Source organism: Lycorma delicatula, chromosome 1 (assembly GCF_047948215.1).
Source record: "Lycorma delicatula isolate Av1 chromosome 1, ASM4794821v1, whole genome shotgun sequence".
In the NCBI taxonomy this organism is placed as follows: domain Eukaryota; kingdom Metazoa; phylum Arthropoda; class Insecta; order Hemiptera; family Fulgoridae; genus Lycorma; species Lycorma delicatula.
Window position 1 is genome coordinate 89,184,435 of NC_134455.1, and position 25,108 is coordinate 89,209,542.

Here is a 25,108-nt window from a genome sequence, read left to right on the forward strand (position 1 = left end):
AATGGTGTGGAGTGGCAAAAGTACCTGCTCTTTTGTTTAAAGGCTTCCACACCTTTGGAGGCTCCATTATTGGCTTTTCAAAATTTTTTCTTCTAACATCTTTACTTCCGGCTTCTCAGATCCCTGAATGGGGATTTTCTCAATCTGAACTTTAATTTGTGATTTAGTTTGCTCAGGCTTTCTGTGAGCTTTCACTTCATTTTGCTTTGCATTAGAACTCTTTGGAGGCTCAACTAGGTGGAGAAGAAGTTTCTCTTTTACTAATAGCTGCTACTTTCTGAAGCAGTTTTGACTGGCTTTTTTTGAGTTGTCAAGCATTCAATTTCTCATTAATGATATTGTTGACTATCTTAGCTAGTTGTAGTGCCAGTTCAGATATTATGTATCGTGTTTTAAAGGAAGTTGCTAAAGCTGCAGAATCTGAACATAAGATGCTGCCTTCGGCAATTTATTAATTACAGTTTCCTTTGAGTCTAATAGCTAACCTTCCGTACAGTCTTCACTTCCTGGATTGTTATTTCTTGTTTGTAAACTGGACAGGTACGTGATCTTGCTGAGTGGTGCCCACTAAGCAAGATCGTGTGTGGTATTGACACACGCAGATTGATCTTTGAATGGGTCATCAGGGAGCAATGGCTCAATACACACACAAATTTGTTTTCTTGTACATCGCGCTGCTGTGTGTACAAATTTCTAGCACCCAAAACATCATAATGGAGTTGGGATAAATGGCGAACATCTAATCGATGAAAACCAGCTTTTATGTTCTCTGAATGTTTTGGTTTATTAAACGATATAACGTGCTATGCAGAAGGTACCACTTGACCATTATGTCGGTGTTCAATCATCGACACGCTATGACTCCTTGTTCGTGAAGTTCGATGATTTCATCCTCAATGCAATTTAGCACACGACCACTACTTTTGAGGTGTCTAATGTAACCTCATGTGGTGGTGTGGTGTGGTGTAACCTCATGTCATAACTCCAATAATTGTGGCTTTCAGTAATCATATAAACTGTCAATAATTGGTTATATAAATGGTCCAAAACCAGTCTTCCTTGTTTCTTTAAAAAGATGTATAAATTGAGAAAAAATGTATTACTATGAATAAGTATTATTATGAAGATTATTCAAGAGTATTTTGTTATATATAATTAATGAAGAAATATATTGTTTATGTTAATAAGAATCGCTATACAAATAATTAATATTTCTTTTACTGAAGAGAAATGATGCTACAGTCGTGAATGACATTGAGAATGTCCAAGTCTATGCCAAGATTAAATTAACTAGTAGAATATATCAAATGCTTAAATGTGAATTATGTAAAAATATTTTACTGTTGAATCGATGTTCCATTATCCAGATTTATTGAAATAATTTATCTGTCGTCTTTAATTTTGAAAAGGATAATATAACTGGCATTTAAAACCAATAGAAATAATTATGAAATAGCGTATAAAAAAGTGGAAAGAAGAATAAAATATGTTAATATCAGATGATCCAATTAATTACACTGATAGACAAAAAACGTTTTTCTAAAGTTTCTTAAGTGTGAAACCATTACTTGAATTGCTTTTTGCGTACATTACAGATCTGTAAATACACTTTTTCTATCAACCTTAGCTTTAAATGCATTATGCTTCAAAAAAATAAGAGAAAATATAGTTAAAATCCGTAAAATATATTATTTTGCATGGCCATACCAGTGTTAGAATGATTTCGCTGATGCGTTCCTTTTATAAATAGCGTCAGGCTCATTCCGAATTAATGTCCAACAGCAATCGGTTAGCATGTTAGTATTCAATTTTCCTTTATAGCGGCTTTCCATCCCCGAAATGTCTTGGTGGAAACGTTCACATTTATAGTTTGTTTAACACAGCTTTAAATTTTTTGCTTTTGCAGACGTCTAAGAAATCCACTGGCGTGTAAATAAGCAACTATCTTTTCTTCGTTTCCATTATCCAGATCAGCAACAATATTATTTCTTAGCAGGAACCTCTTTCTGAGGTCTCATATATGGTACACTCTTCTATTAGATGATTAATTGTAAGTGTTACAATTAATAATAATTACAAACATTGGTCTCTTTTCGCCGGTTAACAAATATGAATTTGTTATTTGCGTGTGAGCGATTCTAAGTCTGGTCACAGCTACTTGTTCTCGGCGAGTCAACTTCACGTCGCTTTTCCATTTATACAGAGAAGTTTTGACTGAGTTTAGTTTTGTATTTGAACTCCTCTAATCAGTATTCCACTTGTTTCTTATTATGTTAGTTAGACAGTTCTTAACATCTACCACCCTGTAAGGGTGGTAGAGGTTAAGGTACATTGCATCCAAAACATCGCAAACTGTTGCCTTTCTGGCAGCTTCGTCTGCGCTTTCATTACCTGCAATACTAGCATGCCCTGGAGTTCATACAAATACGCATCGCTGTCCTCGTTGATTTAGAACGAACAAAATGGACAGGATGTTTGCAATTAGGACATCCTTAATGTTCTTGTTCCGAATTGCAACAAGTGCACTTAGAGAATCGGAACATATCAGCACTCTCTCTTCCCAATAGTGTCCTGTGTACCGAAGAGCTTGCTGTATGGCAGTAAGTTCTGCCGTATAGACACTGGCCATATCTGGCAATTTCCAGAAGTGGGCTTTTCCATTTACATATATGGAGCATCCATCACCATGTTCGGTTTTAGAACCGTCAGTATAAATTCTAATATGTTCTTCATAGCTACTGACGGTTGCTAAAAATTCCTGTTGGATGATTACTGCTGGTTTCTTTTTTATTTCTCCCTGAGAGAGATCCAACCTTGTATTTACCGCTGGCAAGAGCCATGGCGGTATTTCTCTCGTAGAAATTGCTAATGTATTTGGAATAGCAATTTGTTTTTTTCTTCTTAATTCGTGGTACCTAATTCCAGCTGGTCTGGAATAGGTAGCACGATGTTCGTGTAATGCAGCCAAAGGATGATCGTTAAAAAGTTTATTATTTATACGGCAGGTCGGCGGTTATTTATACGGGTTGTTTTTATATGGCAGGAAAACCCCATATATTTGTTGCATATCTTAGCAAAAGAATCTCTCTTCTATAATGTAGTGGCATTATTCCGGCTTCGGACATTAGACTAGTCGCCGGACTTGTGCGGAAAGCGCCTGTCGCATATCATATTCCGCTATTATGAATTAAATCTTCTTAAATGCGACTTCCTAGCGGATGAATATGCAATACATCCGTAGTATAGATTCGATTTATCAATGCCTTATATAGTCTCAATAATATTTCTTTATCTGAGCCCCAATTGATGTTCGATAAACATTTTATAATGTTGAGGGCTCTTTTGCATTTATCACTCAAGTCCTGTATATGTAATCCCCACGTAAGCGATACTAATTATAATACTAATCCAATACTAATTATAATACAATTTATAATAATTATCTAATACTAATTTGATTACATAGTTCTAGTAATCTACGTTTTGCAGTGGTATTCAGCTGCCTGATCATATTATTATGGATTTCATCCGAACCAGCAACTGTGTTGCCTGCTTTCTCAAACGTTTTAATGAATTCTTCCATTTTAAAGAGTACATTGTATGAGTAATTATACTCAGTTCTGAAATTTAGCTCTTCAATTTCTTTTGGAGTGTCCTTAATTTCATCTTCATCATGAAGGCTAGTTATGGGAACAACGTTTTTGCGCCACAAATCGCCTTCACTTTCCTCCAAACATCTGATGCAGTAGTAGTTCTGTTAACGGATGACACGTATTACTGCCAGGATCGTTTCTTTGAATCTAACATGAGTCGTTTTGCATACGCCCTGTATTTTTTAAAGGCAATAAGATTATCTATCGTAGGACGTTTCTTAAAGGCGTTATACGCTCTTTCCTTTCTTTTTATAGCTTCACGTATTTCATCGTTCCACCACGGAACGGGTCGCTTCGTAAATTTCCCAGATGTTTAGGGAATATATCTCGATGCCGAATCAAGTATCGTATTAGTTATAGCGTAGACATCGGCTCCGATAACTCCAGTTGTTTCGGGGAGTATCGTTACCAATCTGCCTTATCAAATAACCATCTTTTAGAGATGTGGTATGTGTTTCTTGCAACATCAGTTACAATTTGCACGGGGAAGTGATCGCTTCCATGCAAGTCGTCTAAAACATGGAAGGTGTACCTCAGTGCTATCGATCCGCTTATGAGTGCAAGATCTATACAGGACGTCAAACCATCTCTGGCATTGAAAAAAGTTCCTGATCCATCATTTAAAAGAATAAAACCAGAATTCGTCAGGAACTTTTCCAATTCTCTTCCGCAGGGATCTACTCGATCCGATCCCCAAAGAGAATTATGAGTATTAAAATCATCCATAAGTAAAACAGGTGGGGGAAGCTCAGAAATTAATCGTGCTATGTCATCCTCATTCCAATCAAATTCGGCAAGTATATGCTGCAGACAGTGACCTGAAGCGGACGCTTCATTCTAATGGCGACCGCTTGTAGGTTTGTGTTTAGATCAACAGCTTCGGCGGTAGCTCTAGTCGATGTTAATATGGCTACTCCATCTCTTACATTTGGTGGTTGGTCTCGCCGAAATATATCATATCCTCTTAATTTAAAATTGTCATTTCGGCAGAAATGTGTATCTTGCAGACATATACAAATCGGGTCTACATTATATACCAAGCGTTGGAGCTCATGGATGTTTGAAAAACATCCATTAATGTTCCATTGTACAATCGACTCGCTAATTTTAAATTAAATTATAGCCTAGGTTTACCTTTCGGCTAGCCTTTTTTTCTCCATATTGCGAACACCTTCGTGTTCGCGGAGAACGTCGTCGCCCGTATAGGATCCGGCCTCCGAATCGGAGACCACCGAAGCCCACGACGAAGACGGACATGGATCGGCGCCGGTTTCAGGCGCCGATTGAGAGGCGGAAACCTAGCCGACCCCCGACACGGGAATCGCCCAGATCACCTCTGGAAGGGGGCACACTTGCCCCCGCTGAGTGGGTTTTTGTGGTCTCTGTGGTATAGAGGCCACCTCAGTTGAAGGAGATTTGGGAGCCTCCGTAACAGACACTTTCTTCTGATCGTCATCTAGTATCTCTCGAAGACGAACGTGGCGTTCTGGCTTGGCGTCCGTTTTCTTCTCTACAAGAGCAACTTTCGGTTTTGGAGATTATCTTCTGGAGGCTGTACTATTATCTTTGGGTTGACCTGTTCTTTTCTACTGAAAGGCTTCATTTTGGTTTCGATAATTCTTTCAATCAAGCTAGCCAAAGTGGGCGCAAGTTTGTTGATAATCTCACCTTCATCAACAGCTACTGGAGTAGAAGCAGGAACAGCAGCCGCAGCCTGAGCAAAGGTTGTTGTTACTCTAGGTTTGTGGGCGCTTACTATCTTTTTGGCTTCAAAGTAACTGACTTTTGCAGGGTTTTAACTTCCTGCACAACTACTTCGTCTTTGTAGACAGGACAGTTCCTGGATCTACGGGAATGCTGTCCCATGCAATTGATACATGTAGGAGGCTCTTTACACGGCTCTCCTTCATGCACCTCAACACCGCACACGCATATTTGCGGTCTTTCACATCTAAGAGCAGTGTGGCCAAAGTGTTGGCACTTGAAGCATCTCATTGGCTGTGGGACAAATGCCCGCACATCCAACCGATGAATCCCTGCTCTTACTTTGTCTAACAAAGTAGGCCGGTTGAAAGTGAGGACATGAGAGGCTGAGGGAAGGACCTCGCCGTTCCTTCTCATGTTCAATCGGTGACAGTCTATTACTCCTTGTGATGCTAATTCTTCAACAATTTCTTGCTCCGAACAATTTAGAAGATCCCGACAGACCACAACACCCCTTGAGGTGTTGAGCGTGCCATGGGGATCGACGCGTACAGCCAATTCTCCAATCTTTTTGAGCCCTAGGATCTTCTGAGACTGAGCACCATTTATAGTCTCTACATGAAGTCCAGTGAAGGGTTTTCTTATTTCCTTAACAGGGCCTCCAGCGCATTTAGTTATCTCTCGAGCAATGAGAAAGGGACTCACCCTCGAGAAATTACCATCTTCTTTCGTGATGACTAAATATTTTGGCTTCGGTACGTTGCTCTTGAAAAAAGCTTTTTGCAAGCTTTTTCTAGCCTCAACTTCTATTTTTCTCGATTCTGCGCTCTTTCTCCGTTTCGCCTCGGGCGAAACGGCCGGTTCTAAACGAGGGTGTTTTGTGACCCTCTGCCATGTTTGTTTGTTGTTCAGTTTGCATGAAATTTAATCCCTTCTATAGTAAGGCTAGCCGCCGGGGTACACCCCCACTCCAGGGCTACCAACCCTGGAGGTCCGTTCCGGTACTCCGGTGGAACCAGCAAATTTCTTGGCAGAGAGCATAGAACATATATATATATATATATATATATATATATATATATGTTTGTATCCACTTTCATTTTTATTTCAGTGTCTATTAACCTTTTCCATTAAATTCACCTTCTGAAATAATATTATAACTTTATATTAGTTAAAATAGTTTATTCAGAATTATTTTCTGCTTATAGAAATTATATTCTGCTTAATAATAATCATTAATTAATACTCTGGTTTTATTCTTTTTTGTTACTTTGTAATTCTTACTGTTTTAAAATATATTATTTCAAAATTATGTTCTATTTTGTAAATTATAAATTTTGAATTGTGTTTTTGAATTGTAAAATACTAAATTGTTATTCTTTGTAATTATAGTTATTATTACTGGATAATGTGATAGATATCAGTTATTATTACTAAAATTGTTTTGGAGCATTTTATTAATATTATTTTTATGATTATGCAGTCTCATAACTTGCGTTTATTATTATATATATGTAAATTTGCTATTATAAGATGGTAAAGGCGATGGTCTGATTTTCTTACTGCAAGTTCGTTTCTTGAACGAACTTTATATATTTTTGTAAACTTTTTGTGAATAGTGACTTGAAACTTTAATTATTATTTCCATTGTTGTGAATTTATAATTTATTATTAGTATTGTATTCCGATATTTATGTATTTAAATATTGTATTTTCAATTTATATGTGAATTGTTACTTATAACTGTTTTAAGGATATTGTAACTATTGTATACATTTTTATGTAATACTGTGCAACATATGAAGGCTTTGTAAAGCTGTTCTGTTGCACAAAAAAACAAACTAAATAATTTATTATTATCATTATTATTTTTTTTAAATTATTATTATTCTTATTATTATTATTATTATTATTGTTATGCCCCCATATTTCTAATTTCCGCCCTATTTCCGTCCTATCCTCCTTTTCTAAAATTTTTGAATCAATCCTAACATCTCATATATCTAAAAACATCCAACATAAAATCTCCGCTTCTCAACGCGGCTTCATACAATCCCATAACACAACCACAAACCTCAATTGTTTCCTTGATAAAATTGGTCCTGTTGTAGAATCTCAAGGTCTGGTGGATGCTATCTATTTTGACTTTCAAAAAGCGTTTGACAAAATGCCGCATTACCTGCTCCAAAAGAAGTTGGCTGTATTTGGGTTCAGTGAGCGTCTTGTAAAGTGGATCTCTTCATACTTGAATAACAGAACTTTTGCTGTTAGGTATGCTGGATGCATTTCCCAACGAGAATTCTCTGCAATCTCTGGAGTTTCACAGGGTTCCAACCTTGGCCCGTTGCTGTTTCTACTTTTCATCAATGATATTACTGAATCTGCCTCTGTTGATCTGAGTGTGTATGCCGATGACCTTAAAATATTTCTTCAGATTAATAGCTTACATGATCACCTAATGTTATGACATAATATTAACCATATTTACAATGGGCAATGAGAAATCACATGCCACTAAATTTCTCAAAAATAAAACATATTCCGTTCTCCCGAAAAAGTAACATTGCTTGCTATAATTATACAATAAATTCTCTTCCTATTAATACTGTAAACTCCGTCACCGATCCAGGCATACTCCTTGACTCCAAGCTATACTTTTATAAACACGCAGACATGATTGTGAGCCGAGCGAAGAGAAATGGTCTGTTGAAATGGATTGCGAGACCTTTTGTTGATCCTCAAACTTGTGTCTTACTCTTCAAGTCACTTGTTCGAAGCCAACTTGAATATTCCACCTCAACCTAGAATTATCGAAGAGACTATACATCGAATAACATCGAATCCATTCAGAACAACATTCTATCTAGGCTGACTCACAAATATAAACTTCATCATCTTGGAAAACAACAGCTTAAGATACTACATAATTTGCCATCTCTTGTATGTCAAAGAGAATACTTTGAATTACTGTTTTTCCATAAAGCATTATACGGTTGTAATCCTACGGAAAACGAAATACAGCTACGTATACCCGGACGCAATATTAGAAACTTTTGTCCTTTTGCATACTCTACACAAGTTATTTCACCCACAGAGAGATGCACTCTCTGTGGGTGAAATAACTTAAATATTATTTACTGCTGTAAACAAATATGATAAAATAGACTTTTTGCAACCGAGGAAGAATTTTGTTTTTGAACTGAGTAGGTTTTACTCCGGTATGATATAGGTATTAAAATCATATAAACCCATACACTGGATTACTACAGAACTTCACTAACCCTATTCTGCTTGTCCATAGTTAATTATATAAATTAAAACAATTTTCTATTAATAAATAAATATTTTTTTAATTGAATCAGTTCACAAATGATGTAAATTTCTTTTGTGTCTATTTTTACCTACACATATATATATTGACAGTGTTGTATAAGTACCTGAAATTCTAATAAAATGTAATTGGATGAAGATGAGATGTAAATTTTTGAATTTATAACAATTGTTATTAAACTATATTATTTAAACTTGTTTTCTGAATTATGTGCATTTTTAATTATGTGTACATGCTTATCTGTAATCTTGTATTTATGCAAAGATATATAATAATATAATTGTGTAACATAATTAAAACACCAGTATTACTCTTATTTTTATGAACTAATTATTAAAATAAATAATTTAATTTTAGTATTTTTAATTTATATTTAATGTATATATATTTATAATGTACTATTGTGTAATATACAAAGGCTATAGGTAGCTGCCCTATTGCACAAAAAATACAAACAAATAAATAAATATATTATTATAATTATTATTTTTTTTTTTTTTGAGGTTTTTAGGGGCATCGACTACTTTGGTCATTAGCCCCATCACACTTCAAAAAAAAAATTAAAAAAGGGTTCAATATTTCACATTTTCATGTGTCAAAAAATGATCAAAATTTTACATTTTCCTATAACTTCTGATCCAACAAATTACTTCCTAGGCTTTCCTTTCGGCCATCCTTTCTTGCACCGTTTTTCCATTCTGCGAACGGCCTCAACTTCCGATGACGGTGTGTCTGAGGCCTCGGACATGGCATCGTCTTCTCTTTCTGATGCCAATGACGTTCGCCGGCTTACATCAGGTGATGAAAGCTTCACTGGTGCTGTTGAATCTAGACTAGCAAGCGATGCACTTTCCGCGGTTGATGAGCTGGATTCTATCTCTACAGCAGTGCTGGGTCCAGGTGAAATAGATGCTCTCCCTGAAGCTGTTCTTTGAGCTTTTGGAGGCCCCATTGTTACAGTTTGTATATCGTCTACTTCTGGTGCTTTCTCAATAACGACTTGCACCTCCATTTCGGTAGACTCAGATTTTCTAGTGACTATTTCCTTAGTTTTGTAACTACACGACGGAGTGATCTTTTCCTCTTTTCTAGACAAATCAAGAATTTTATTTACTACTTCAGGTGATGGTGTTATGATCGCAGGTTTGGCTAGTTTTTTATGCTGCGCTGGTACGTTTCTTTTATCAACGATGTAAATGCGGGATTGAGCCTTCTCATGTTTAGTTGGTTTTCTGCGATGAGTCGACTCCATCTTAGCATCAATAATTTTTTCTATCATTGTTGCAAGGCTTGGTGCCATTGTATTAAGCAACTGCTCCACATTAAGTTTGGATGAAGAAGGGGCAGCAGCTGCTTCAGCATAAGTAGTCGATTGTCGAGGTGTTCGTTGACTAACAATTTTCTTCGCTTCAGGATAACTAACCTTCTGAAGCGTTTTAACTTCCTGAATCGCCGTTCAGATTTATAAACTGGGCAATTCCTGGATCGGCAGTTATGGTGCCCTTTACAATTAATACAGATTGGAGGGTCTTTACATGGTTCACCCTTATGTATCTTCATTCCACATATGCAGATTTCCTGCGCTTCACATCTACCTGCAGTATGCCCGAAACGTTGAACTTGAAACATCGCATAGGCTGCGGAATAAACGCACGTACATCAAGCCGATGTATACCAGCACGCACCTTTACAGGAAGGGTAGGCCTGTTAAATGTTAATACATGAGAGGCCGAAGTAGAACTTCACCATTTCTTCTCATTGTTAGTCTGCGACACTGAATCACTCCTTGACTCGACATTTCCTGTACTATTTCCTCTTCTGTACAGTTTAGAAGATCACGGCAAACAATAACTCCTCTGGATGTATTAAGGGTGCTATGCAGTTGCACTGATACCGCAAATTCACCGATCTTCTTCAATGCCTGGAATTTTGACTTTGAATGTCGTTGATAGTTTCAGCGTGTAATCCGTTAAAGGTTTTATGTATTTCCTTAACAGGACCACCAGCACAATTAGTTATTTCTCTTGCGATCAAGAATGGACTTACTTTTTGAAAGTTACCATTCTCCTTGGTAATAATTAAAAATCTTGGTTTGGGAGCAATGTTTCCAAACAAAGACTTTCTCAATTCCTTGCTGATTTTGTCAGCATCTCTCTTAATTTTGTCTGACTCCTTACTCTTTTTCCTCTTCGCTTGTGGCAAATCGGAGGTTTCTAAACGAGGGTGTTTACGTGCATCCTCTGCCACGTTTGTTTGTTCAATATTCATGAACGTTTATCCCTTCTGTAGCAAGGCTAGCCGCCGGGGTACACCCCCACTCCAGGGCTACTAACCTTGGAGGTCCGATCCGGTACTCCGGTGGAACCGGCATATGTCCTGGCAGAGAGCGGATGACTCCAGGCTCCTACTCACCGAAGCTTTCAGAGCTCCCATGCACCGATATACATGAGCACCATTGCTACATGCTTGCCATCGCAGGGGGCAAGTGGACAACGGAAGGGTCTCCGTTACACCTGTAATAACATTGACCCTGGCCGCCACATCGCCAGCTCTAAAAGTGGTATTAGTCCATTTCCAAATTGTTCCATATCCTGCAGGTAGCCGAAAACCCAAACCATGTGAGGATCTGAAGGTGGAAACAGGTCAAAAGAAAAGCATATCCGAGGAATTTACTCGGAGCCCCGTTAGCCAGCTATATGTGTTGTACATAAGTACATCTGTTACCGCCCTGGACGTGGATGTATTACTTTATTGACCTGTCTCCATCTTCAGGTCAACAGACGCATTGGATTTTTCGGCTACCTGCAGGATATGAACAATTTATTGATTAGGAAGTGGACACATACCAAACTTAGAGCTGGCGATTTGGCGGCCAGGGTCAATGTTATTGCAGGTGTAACGGAGACCCTTCCATTGTCCACATCTCGAGTGGACACCTCGTTTAGAAACTTCCGATTCCCCACAAGCGAAGAGGAAGAAAAGTAAGGAATCTGATAACATAAAGAAAGATGCTGATAGAATCAGTAAAGACTTAAAGAAAAGTTTATTTGGCTATAGCGTACCTAAGCCAAGATTTTTAATTATTACAAAGGAGAATGGAAACTTCCAAAACGTTAGTCCATTTTTAATCGCTAGAGAGATTACAAATTGTGCTGGTGGTCCCGTTAAAGAAATCCGAAAAACTTTTAATGGATTGCATGTCGAAACCATCAACGATATGCAAAGCTAGAAAGTTCAGGTGTTGAAGAAGATCGGTGATTTTGCGGTTTCTGTCCAACCGCATAGCACACTTAACTCATGCAGAGGAGTTGTTGTTTGTCGCCATCTTCTTGATTGTACAGAAGAAGAAATTGTACAAGAAATGTCGAGTCAAAGAGTTACTCAGTGTTGCAGACTTACTATGAGAAGAAATGGTGAGATTCTTCCTTCGGCCTCGCATGTTTTGACATTTAATAGGCCGAATCTTCCTGAAAAGGAACGAGCTGGCATCCATCAGCTTGATGTACGAGCTTTCATTCCGCAGCCGATGAGATATTTTAAGTGTCAACGATTCGTACACACAGCAGCAAGATGTGAAGCGCAGGAAATATGTTTATGTGGGCAGAAAACACATGAGGGTGACCCATGTAAAGACCCTCCAACCTGCGTTAACTGTAAAGGGCATCACAATTGTCGTTCAAGAAACTGCCCTACATATAAATTAGAAACAGCCATTCAGGAAGTTAAAACGCTTCAGAAGGTCAGTAATCCTGAAGCGAAGAAAATTGTTAATCAGCGTACACCACGACCATCGACTTCTTACGCAGAAGCAGCGGCTGCCCCTTCCACATCTAAAATTAATGTGGAGCTGTTGCTTAACACGATGGCACCAAGTCTTGCGACATTGATTGAAAGAATCATTGATTCAAAGATTGAGTCGACTCATCAGAGAAAACAAAGTAAAGATGAGAAGGCTCATCCCCGGACTGACGCCGTTGACACGAGAGACGCACCAGCGCCGTTTAAAAACCAACCAAATCTGTAATTTTAAAGTCACCAACTTGCGTAAAAATGAAAAATCTTGATTTATCTGACGGAGAGAAACAGATCACTCCGTCATGTAGTCACAAACCAAAAGAAATTATGACAAGAAAATCTGACTCTACTGAAATGGCAAGTTATTACAGAAAAAGCACTAGACGCAGATGAAATAAAAACTGCAACAATGGAGCCTCCAAAAGCTCAAAGAACAGCTTCAGCGAGAGCATCTATTGCAGCTGGACCCAACACTGCAGCAGAGATAGAATCCAGTTCATCAGCCGCGGAAAGTGCATCGCTTTCTAGTTTAGATTCAATAGCAACGATGCTAATTGCACAAACGATGTTTGTGTCCTGACGTCAGGCGCAGAACGTCACTGGAATCGGCAAGAGAGGAAGACGATGCCATGTCTGAGGCCTCAGATACGCTGTCATCAGAGGTTGAGGCCGTTAGAAGAATGGAGAAACGGTGCAAGAAAGGATGGCCGAAAGGTAAGCCTAGGAAGTAATATTCTGGATTCGATGTTATAGAAGAATGTAAATTTTTGAACATTTTGATTCATAATAATGTGAATTATCGAACCTTTTTTTATATTTTTTTTTTAAGTGGGATGGGGCTAATGACCAAAGTAGTCAATGCCCCTAAAAACCTCAAAAAAAAAAAATAAAAATAAAACATAATAAAATAATAATAATAATCTGTGAATGATGCTTTGACTGCAGCCTCCCATGATTTGGCTAAGAAAACTGTTTGGACTGTTGTTGGCTCTGAGAAGCGTAAAGGCCCCAAAGTGAAGTCTTTTCTTGAGGGTTCCATTGCTTTGTCTAGCCCTAAGGAAAGGGTGAGGTCTCGAAATGCTGTTTTTGGGAAGGGCGACGTATGCTGCGATTTCTTTAAGCCCAAGACTAAAGCTCTTTTTGTTTCGAGGCTTAACTCTTCAACCGGGGTTGGTGATATCACCAAGTTGCTTGGGGAACACAACTTTCAACATCTTCAGTGTATTCGTCTGAAGACTAGGTACGAATCGTACAGCTCGTTTCGAATTGAAGTTTGTACTTCGGATTTTGACAGCTTAGTTCGTCCTGAGATCTGGCCTGTTGGTATGCTGTTGGCTCCATTTTATGGTCCGTTGAGGCCTGATGCAGTGTTTGTAGAAAAAAGTTCACGGGAGGATGGATTGCAGCTCGGTAGCGATGGGTAAATTGAGGATGATCTACCAGAATGTTCGTGGTTTGAGGACTAAGCAGGATGAAATTTTCGCGTCCTTAATTGATTTTCACTTCATGTGGTTGCCTTGACTGAGACTTGGCTTAGCGATGAGCACTGTGATGTCAATCTGTTTCCAGACTGTTATCATGTTTTTCGGGGTGACCGGGATTATGCTGCTTCTTTACTTCAGCGTGGTGGTGGTTCAGCTATTCTTGTAAAATCAAGCATTAGGTGTACGAGGAGGAAGGACCTGGAGACGTTTCCTGAAGCTGTGTGGGTTGAGCTAATTCGGCCAGGCATGAAGAATTTGTTGGTTTGTGTTATGTATGTTGCTCCGTTTTTAGCTTCAAGTCTCCTCGACCAATATTTTGATTTTCTGTATAGGCACGTAGATATTTTAAGTTTTGATATTTGTATTGTGGGCGATTTTAATGTATCTGGAGTGGGCTGGTCTACTAGAAGTCTTCCTGCAAATATTGGGTTTTATGCTAAATGTAAGGCACGATCGGTTTTTGATTTTGTTAACATGATGAACTTGGACGTTTTTACACACGAAACAACGGATCCTTCCTTCTGCAATAATGGTTTGGATATAATTTTGACTAACTGCAGGATTTTCACTAGAGATGCTGAGGCTCTTGTTTGCCCTGATAAGTTCCATCCTCTGTTTGAAATTGGGTTCCTTGAAGTCTCAACCGTTGATGTGGCGGAAACGGGCCTGGTTTTTCGCTATGATCGTGGTGACTATCGTGCGTTGTATGACGATGTGAAGTTTGCTGATTGTTGTAATGTTCTCTTGACCGTCGATTTGGAGGAATCGGTTCTGGGTTTACAGAAAATAATTACTGCAGCGATTGATAAACATGTTCCTGCATTTCGTCCTAAGTCAACCAAATTTCCACCTTGGTTCAATAGGAACATTGTTAAACTTCTCAAGAGGAAGAAGGCTGCTCATCGCAGCTTTAAATCTTCTGGTCTGTCGGATGATTATTTCTTATTTTCTCGGCTGCGTAGAGATGTTAGGTATGCGATAGCGGATGCCAGAGTGGTTTGGGCTTGGAAGTGTGAATCTGACCTTTGTTCTAATCTGAGGAGTTTTTGGAAATATATTTCTCGACAGAAGTCTAACTATGTGAGGACTCCAGCCCCTATTGTCGATGGGCGGTCTATTTCTGATACTTGGTTGAGTTGTCAGTATTTTGGTGAATATTTTCAATCAGTATACCAGGACTTTCCTACGCAGACTACGTCTGGTGGCGCCTGTATCAACAACCATCAGATTCTTGGCATTCCGATGGTTTCATCTTCTGACGTCTCCAGTGCTATAAGCATTCTTAACGCTAGATCGGCCGTCGGCTTGGATCGGATTCCTGCGTTTGTTATCAAAGGTTTGAATGAGATTGTTTCTTCTATCCTGGCTTCCCTGTTTAATTGGAGCTTGTCGTCTTCTTCTTTTCCGTCCCTATGGAAACACGCAGTTGTTACTCCTATATCTAAGCCTGGTGTCCCTTCCCTGGATAATTTCAGGCCTATTTCTATCATCGGTACTTTTTCCAAAGTCTTCGAGAGGATTTTATTTAGACATGTTTATGACCATGTTCTCCCGATGTTGTCGTCATTTCAGCATGGATTTATTAAAGGTCGTTCACCAGCTTCTAATTTGGCCGCCTTTTTGCAGGATTCAGTTAATGCAATTGAGCATAGGGGTCAAGTAGATGTGATATATTTTGATTTTACCAAAGTTTTTGACAAGATACCCCATCATTTGTTGTTAACAAAGACCAAGGGCTTCGGCTTCAGTGATCGTTTTAATGATTGGCTATCCTCTTATCTTCGTGACAGGCGTTTTTCGGTTCGTTTTGGTGGACAGATGTCTGAGGAATCCTTCTTGGCTAAGTCTGGAGTGCCCCAGGCTCTGTTTTGGGTCCCCTTCTTTTTATTATTTTTATAAATGATATCGGGGATCTTTTGATGTGCAATTTTCAGATGTTTGCGGAAGACGTCAAAATATAGTATGGATCACCTGTTGCTACAATTGAATATTAACAAGGTTGTTGAGTGGGCTGGCCGCAATTGTATGCCTTTGAATTTTTGGAAGACCAAACATTTGACTTTGTCTCGTAAGACGTCGAGCTCTGTTTTCAGCTATAGGATTGGTACGCACGCTATTGTCGCTGAGACATTGGTTGAGGACCTCGGGATTTTATTTGACACGAAGTTGTATTTTCACTAATATGTTGCTCGGATTGTCAATAAAGCACGCCGGGACCTTGGTCTTGCCCTTTGGATTTTTGGACGGTTTAACAATATTTCCACTTGTAACCTGCTGTACAAATCTTTGGTGAGGAGTCGCTTGGAGTACTCGACCGTAGTGTGGAATAGTACACGACGTTTTGCCTCAGATCTGGTTGAGGGTGTTCAGAATAGGTTGTTGAACTGGATGCGTTTTAAGTTTGGGGATTGTTTTGTTGGTACTAGTAGAGAGGATATGTTGAGGCAATTAGGCCTTTCCAGGTTATCTGATAGAAGAACGTACTTTGACTTGGTTTTCGTTTATAAAGCTCTGCACAATAAACTTCCGACGCGTTACCATGTTGTCTTGTGGAACCAGGCCAGGTCAGTGAGGTCTTTTAGGCAATTTGTGACGCCGGTTGGTTCCACCGTGTCTCCGATTGAGCGGTGTATCAGTTTTGCAGTGGAGTTCCAGGATAAGCTAAGCTTTTGGGAAGATGAGGCAACCTTCATTAAAAATTTGAGAGGGTTACGTGGGGATGGATCATTGTCCTTGGTGTAATGCTCACTTTCATAATTTTAAAATTATTGTTGTTTTTTTTTTAAGGATTATTGCTTATAACTTGTTTTATTTGGAATGTATTAGTAATATTGTGTTTTTGTTTTTGTATGTTTTCATCTTTTTTTTTTTTTTTGTCTTCAGTCATTTGACTGGTTTGATGCAGCTCTCCAAGATTCCCTATCTAGTGCTAGTCGTTTCATTTCAGTATACCCTCTACATCCTACATCCCCAACAATTTGTTTTACATACTCCAAACGTGGCCTGCCTACACAATTTTTCCCTTCTACCTGTCCTTCCAATATTAAAGCGACTATTCCAGGATGCCTTAGTATGTGGCCTATAAGTCTGTCTCTTCTTTTAACTATATTTTCCAAATGTTTCTTTCTTCATCTATTTGCCGCAATACCTCTTCATTTGTCACTTTATCCACCCATCTGATTTTTAACATTCTCCTATAGTACCACATTTCAAAAGCTTCTAATCTTTTCTTCTCAGATACTCCGATTGTCCAAGTTTCACTTCCATATAAAGCGACACTCCAAACATACACTTTCAAAAATCTTTTCCTGACATTTAAATTAATTTTTGATGTAAACAAATTATATTTCTTACTGAAAGCTCGTTTAGCTTGTGCTATTCGGCATTTTATATCGCTCCTGCTTCGTCCATCTTTAGTAATTTTACTTCCCAAATAACAAAATTCTTCTACCTCCATAATCTTTTCTCCTCCTATTTTCACATTCATCGGTCCATCTTTGTTATTTCTACTACATTTCATTACTTTTGTTTTGTTCTTGTTTATTTTCATGCGATAGTTCTTGCGTAGGACTTCATCTATGCCGTTCATTGTTTCTTCTAAATCCTTTTTACTCTCGGCTAGAATTACTATATCATCAGCAAATCGTAGCATCTTTATCTTTTCACCTTGTACTGTTACTCCGAATCTAAATTGTTCTTTAACATCATTAACTGCTAGTTCCATGTAAAGATTAAAAAGTAACGGAGATAGGGAACATCCTTGTCGGACTCCCTTTCTTATTAGGGCTTCTTTCTTATGTTCTTCAATTGTTATTGTTGCTGTTTGGTTCCTGTACATGTTAGCAATTGTTCTTCTATCTCTGTATTTGAACCCTAATTTTTTAAAAATGCTGAACATTTTATTCCAGTCTACGTTATCGAAAGCCTTTTCTAGGTCTCTAAACGCCAAGTATGTTGGTTTGTTTTTCTTTAATCTTCCTTCTACTATTAATCTGAGGCCTAAAATTGCTTCCCTTGTCCCTATACTTTTCCTGAAACCAAATTGGTCTTCTCCTAACACTTCTTCCACTCTCCTCTCAATTCTTCTGTATAAAATTCTAGTTAAGATTTTTGATGCATGACTAGTTAAACTAATTGTTCTGTATTCTTCACATTTTTCTGCCCCTGCTTTCTTTGGTATCATAACTATAACACTTTTTTTGAAGTCTGATGGAAATTCCCCATTTTCATAAATATTACACACCAGTTTGTATAATCTATCAATCGCTTCCTCACCTGCACTGCGCAGTAATTCTACAGGTATTCCGTCTATTCCAGGAGCCTTTCTGCCATTTAAATCTTTTAATGCTCTCTTAAATTCAGATCTCAGTATTGTTTCTCCCATTTCATCCTCCTCAACTTCCTCTTCTTCCTCTATAACACCATTTTCTAATTCATTTCCTCCGTATAACTCTTCAATATATTCCACCCATCTATCGACTTTACCTTTCGTATTATATATTGGTGTACCATCTTTGTTTAACACATTATTAGATTTTAATTTATGTACCCCAAAATTTTCCTTAACTTTCCTGTATGCTCCGTCTATTTTACCAATGTTCATTTCTCTTTCCACTTCTGAACACTTTTCTTTAATCCACTCTTCTTTCACCAGTTTGCACTTCCTGTTTATAGCATTTCTTAATTTCCGATAGTTCCTTTTACTTTCTTCATCACTAGCATTCTTATATTTTCTACGTTCATCCATCAGCTGCAATATATCGTCTGAAACCCAAGGTTTTCTACCGGTTCTCTTTATTCCGCCTAAGTTTGCTTCTGCTGATTTAAGAATTTCCTTTTTAACATTCTCCCATTCTTCTTCTACATTTTCTACCTTATCTTTTTTACTCAGACCTCTTGCGATGTCCTCCTCAAAAATCTTCTTTACCTCCTCTTCCTCAAGCTTCTCTAAATTCCACCGATTCATCTGACACCTTTTCTTCAGGTTTTTAAACCCCAATCTACATTTCATTATCACCAAATTATGGTCGCTATCAATGTCTGCTCCAGGGTAAGTTTTGCAATCAACGAGTTGATTTCTAAATCTTTGCTTAGCCATGATATAATCTATCTGATACCTTCCAGTATCGCCTGGCTTTTTCCAAGTGTATATTCTTCTATTATGATTTTTAAATTGGGTGTTGGCAATTACTAAATTATACTTCGTGCAAAATTCTATAAGTCGGTCCTCTCTTTCATTCCTTTTGCCCAGTCCGTATTCACCCACTATATTTCCTTCCTTGCCTTTTCCAATGCTTGCATTCCAATCTCCAACTATTATTAAATTTTCATCTCCTTTTACGTGTTTAATTGCTTCATCAATCTCTTCGTATACACACTCTACCGACTCATCATCATGGGCGCTTGTAGGCATATAGACGTTAACAATCGTTGTCGGTTTAGGTTTTGATTTTATCCTTATTACAATGATTCTATCGCTATGCGTTTTGAAATACTCCACTCTCCTCCCTATCTTCTTGTTCATCACGAAACCTACTCCTGCCTGCCCATTATTTGACGCTGAGTTAATTACTCTAAAATCACCTGACCAAAAGTCGCCTTCCTCTTCCCACCGAACCTCACTAATTCCTACTATATCCACATTTGTCCTACCCATTTCCCTTTTTAAATTTTCTAGCCTACCAACCTTTTTCAAGCTTCTAACATTCCACGCTCCGACTCGTAGAATATTATTTTTTAATTTTCTGGTGACCCCTTCCTTAGTAGTCCCCACCCGGAGATCCCGGGGACTATTTTACCTCCGGAATATTTTACCAAGGAAGGCGCCTCCATTATTGCTATGTGAAAATGCAGAGCCACATTTTCTTGGAAAAAAAGCAGCTGTAGTTTTCCATTGCTTTCAGCTGCACAGTACTCAGAGGACTGAGTGATGTTGATACGGCCGTTTAAGTCGTCCTGACTCACGCCCCTAACAACTACTGAAAGAGCTGCTGCCCTCTTTCAGGAATCATTCCTTAGTCTGGCTCTCAACAGATACCTCTCCGATATGGTTGCACCTTCGGTCCAGCTACTCTGTATCCCTGAGCACTCAAGCCCCCTCACCAAAGGCAAGGTCTCATGATTCATAGAGGAGGAGGAGGAGGAGGATTCATAGAGGAGTTTTCATCTATGTGTTTTTATTATCACTCCGTAGCTACCGTTTTTTAAATTCTAATTATTTTTTGTATTTGACTGTATAATTGTTATTATTATTATTATTATTATTATTATTATTATTATTATTATTATTATTATTATTATTGTGTTTTGAATATTGTATTTTTAATTTATATGTGGGTTGTTGACTTGTGGCTGTTCTTTTGTGACTTTATGTGATATTGTGCAGCATATAAAGGTTTTGTAACTGTTCTGTTGCACAAACAAAGCAAATAAAATGAAATAAAAAAAAAATTATTATTATTATTATTATTGGAAATACCACTTCTAAAAATTATTAATTATTTTTTAATTAAATAAGATGTTATTGTTTGAAAATAATTTTCAATCTTGATCATAGTAGCAGCTGGTAAATTTTTAAAGTTTTTTTAAATATATTTTTGTTCAAGTAGTTCTAAGTTAATATTAGGTTTTAACTACTTAAACTTGTTGTTTGATGTTAATCTTAACTACTTTTATGTAATCTTAAGAAAGAGTACATTAACATATGATTGAATCTGATAAATATATAAAACAAATAAGAAGGTAGATATGATCCTAAAGGAAATTAACTTTCAGCTTCAACATTCAGGTAAAAATTACAATCCATGCTCAACAAAAATGCTGAGAAGTTCAGCAATACCATACTCAGGATTTTATAATTTCTTAAAAGAATATAATATTAATTTTATGTTTTTTTTTTTTTTTCTTTTAGTTGGGGTTTTTAAAACGTCCAGCTGGTCGATTTTGGAATACAGTACTTGGTTTATATGGTACAGTGGATATTTACGAAAGAGAAGTGAAAAATCCAAGATTAAAAAAGATGTACAGTAGTCGATGGATGTATGCAGGGACAGTTAAAAATATGAAATATTTAGGTTATAATAACAGTACTAATGTTAATTTAACGCTTCAAAGACCGCCACCTCAGTTCCAGTGGAATCAACCAGATCTTGAACAAGAAATAATGTATGAACGTTTTGTGAAGCTTGTGGAACAAGCAGGAAATAGGACTTATGAAAGATTGAAAGAAGGTATTTTAATGTTATATAACTTCAATTTTTATTAAAATATATTTTATTAATTAAAAATAATAAGTTTTGATAAATATTATATAAATATAGAAAATTTTTACATCTGGTGTGTAATACCAGACTATCTTGTAGTTATTACGTAGGATTATTTTGATTCAAATAGTTGAATTCACCTTAGAACACTCAATAAGTTTTAATGAAGACCAACCTAATCATACTGTTCAGTTGTGACAAAGACTGTCTGACAGTAGAAGGATGATTAAAACTGAGATGTATTTAACAGAAGATGGTATAGCAACTTCAGTAGGGTACCTCAGGTTTATCCTATAATATAATACCTGATTGAATTTCCAGTGATTTTTACTTTGTGCTTTTTGAAACCTAAGCTTTTATTTTATTTTAGAAATAAGTAAAAAATTCCTATAGTGATTGTTAATTGAATAAGTATGTAAAAATTCTTAAGATAATGTCAAAAAAGATAAACTTTTTGGTGTAATAGTTTTAATTAGCTAAGTCTTAAACACTGTTCTATTGTTAATAATTACATTTTTAATTTTTTTGGAGATTATACTGTTATCTTATCTTAAAAAAATTAAATTTTTGAATTGTAGGTAAAGTTTAAAATTTGAGTTTCTTTGATAAATAATTTCCATAAAGTCATAGATATTAATAAATAACAGAGTATTTGTAATTAAAAAAGTATGTTTTTGGTTGATGAAAGGTAATGTTTGAAAATAAATTAAAATCAGTAAATAATATTAACCAAAATAGAAATTAACTTAAAATTATAAGATAGAATGGAAATAAAAGTGTGTATATTAATTATGTGTATTAATAATTCAGTTATGTGTTATAGTAGCATAAATAGAGTATGCTAAGCTATAGGTAAGTGGTGAACGCGTCTTCCCAAATCAGCTGATTTGGAAGTTGAGAGTTCCAGCGTTCAAGTCCTAGTAAAGTCAGTTATTTTTACATGGATTTGTATACTAGATCATGGATACCGTTGTTCTTTGGTGGTTGGGTTTCAATTAACCACACATCTCAGGAATGGTCGAACTGAGACTGTACAAGACTACACTATATTTACGCTCGTACATATCATCCTCATTCATCCTCTGAAGTATATCTGAAAGGTAATTACAGGAGGCTAAACAGGAAAAAGAAGAGGTAAGTACTAGTAGCTCCCTTATTATGATATGAAGCAATTCAGTTATAAATAGTAAAGAAATAAATGTTTAGTTACTCTGATTGAATGTTTATTGTTTCCCATTTTATAAAAATATTTCATTATGATTATCACTAGATGTAGACCAAATTAAAATAGATCTGTTCATTAATTTAGCTGAATCAGACTGCTGTTATGTATTGGATTTTTACAAGTACATAGTTTTAATAGACCCACTTGGTTACATGTAGCTCAAGGTTGAGTGAAACAAAAAAGTAAAAAAAATTAGTAAGCAGAAATGTATATAATTTCCAATTTAATTATTCTGAAGCTTAATAGTATAACTCAATTTGCTAACTACAGTAGTACAGTATTGTTATTAAAACAGAAGCTTGTTAAACAATAGTCTTGGATAAAGTGAACGAGTATAGTTGGATTGGAAGCAATGCTGTTGCAATTTCACCTCACCCTCATCTTTTAGTAATATTCATAGAATCTTTAACATGTGTGTCAAGAAATTATAGAAAATGCTAAAATAAAATTATTTCATACACATGAGTCAATCAATCGATCAACATTGTAACATTGTCTTAATGTATCATGCAAGTAAGTTATACTTTCAAGCCCTAAATTAAAATTATATCAATTCCATGCATTTTCATTTAAAAATGTTCTAAATGCCAGAAATAGCTATTTATTAAATATATAGTTTGTAGGTATATCTTGAAAACGTGAATAAAAACTCAATATTTCTGATCGGAAATTAGTAAATGAGAACGGTCAAAAGTTACTGATGAAGCTCGACCTGATCGTCCTGTGAGTTGGTAACAAAAGCAACACTGCAGTAACTTCGATAGTGTTTTCTCAAGTACAACATAATGCCTGATCATCTGAATTTCAAAAAGAATGCCCCAAGTGGATGGCCAGACAACTGACTGAAAAACAGAGAATGAATTAAATGGGTGTATGCTAACAACATGTACATTAGTATGACAATAAAGGTATGGTTAAAAGGACTGTTACTAGGAATAAATCATGGGGTATTGTTATCAACCTAAATTAAAGAGTGACTCAATCCAATGGTAGCAACTTCTCCTGTGGGCAAGTAATTCGAGGTTATATATTCAGCTAATAAGTTGTAGTGGGATTCACAAGGAATGTTGGAGCTTTGAGTTGGAATCCAGAATAAACATCACCAAAGGAATATTGAACCATTGTAACAAAGTAATAGAAACTTCATGTTATAATTCATTTTCATAGATTGGCATAAGAAAAACATTGAATTGTTAATACTGGTTCATAATTATTCTCCCTATTTAATATTCAATTGTCTTTATGAACCTGGCTAGTTTAAATAGATATTATGAGAATTATATTCTTCATAGTCCTATAGAATTATTTTCAAATCAATAGAAGAAACAATATATTTACGTACAAAAGTTTTGAACATAGCCTTTCATATCATTATAGGAAAACAATGAAGAATAAGATCCTCAAAAATTGCACAGTGGTAGACGACACAAGTGATATGTTTGTAAAAAGCATTCTTATATAAGGTATATTTTTACTTGCTTGATTTGTGTTATCCTAAAAAGGTTGTGATGTTATGTGAGGGTAAAGTAGGAATTTTGGTTTAAAGATTAGGTGCTAGATGAATGCAAGAATAGCATTCTGACCCCATAGGGGAAGATACCTTGTGACAATTCCGGTTGCCACACCACACTTCTGTTCCTAGCCCTGATGGGCTTTACTGGAGGTCATCTTCCAGACCCTCAATACCTGATTACATATTACAGTCAACAGTATGACAATACAGTATTACAGTATGACCTACATCAATATGGCACTGATTTAAATGCCTTACAAGACATCTCCATCGATGTTAAAACCCATCAACTAACAAAAGATATTTTTCAAACTGACCGAAATTGGATAAAAAAACTGATAACCAATAAAAATTTACAAATTGAGCTATAACAGAGCACTAATCTCATACACTCAAAAATTGTTCGCAACATCGCAATTTTTACCTTCCATTCTAAAGAAACTAAAATTACCAATAAACCCAGGAACATTCGAAACAACAACCGGGCTCATTGCTGAATTCGCCTACTCTGGCGGAAAAGCACCCAAACGGGTCCTTAGTCAGTCAGGCTAATATTCTACACTAAACACCCTCAGCAGTCCTTTCGAGCACCAAAAACCTTAAAAATCTTTTAAAAATCCGCCACTTATCTCTAACTTTCCAGTTAGCCTGCAGATCCAGAATCAAATCAATATCCTCAAGCTTCTAAGAAAGAGCCATGTATTCAAAATATCCAAATAAGCAACTGATGTTATGTTTGCTTCTGTGAGAAAAAATGGACCGTGAACTTGCCGTCGGGATATCGCACAGATAAGACTTAATTTTGGAGTGTCCCTTTCGCATTGTAAGAGTTCATGGGAATTTTCTAACTCCCAGATACTGCTATTATTTGTATTAACTTTTCAAGCAAGATGAAATATTGACTTACCACTAAACATATTACGATCAAGAAAATCGTCATCTTCATGCTACAACATTTCGATTGCGAAGTCAGCAATCACAGCATAGTCTATAGGTTTCAAAGCCTGTTACAATTGAAAACAGTGTGGACGTATATTTAAGCGCGTTTCCTTAAAACAATCCACACTGACATTACTGATATTGCTAGTTCGTGGTTGGCCTTTCAAACAGATTTTTTAGTACTATGCAGGAAATACGTGTC

The 25,108-nt window shown here is 36.7% G+C and overlaps 1 protein-coding gene across 1 annotated transcript in view; it reads left to right on the forward strand.

Moving 5' to 3' along the window:
- The window catches only part of LOC142318141 (uncharacterized), a 48,001-nt gene that overhangs the window by 6,376 nt on the left and 16,517 nt on the right, over positions 1–25,108 (forward strand). The window contains exon 2 of the mRNA XM_075354681.1: positions 20,878–21,196. Coding sequence (XP_075210796.1) covers positions 20,878–21,196 — 319 coding nt within the window. The remainder of the gene's footprint in view (positions 1–20,877; positions 21,197–25,108) is intronic.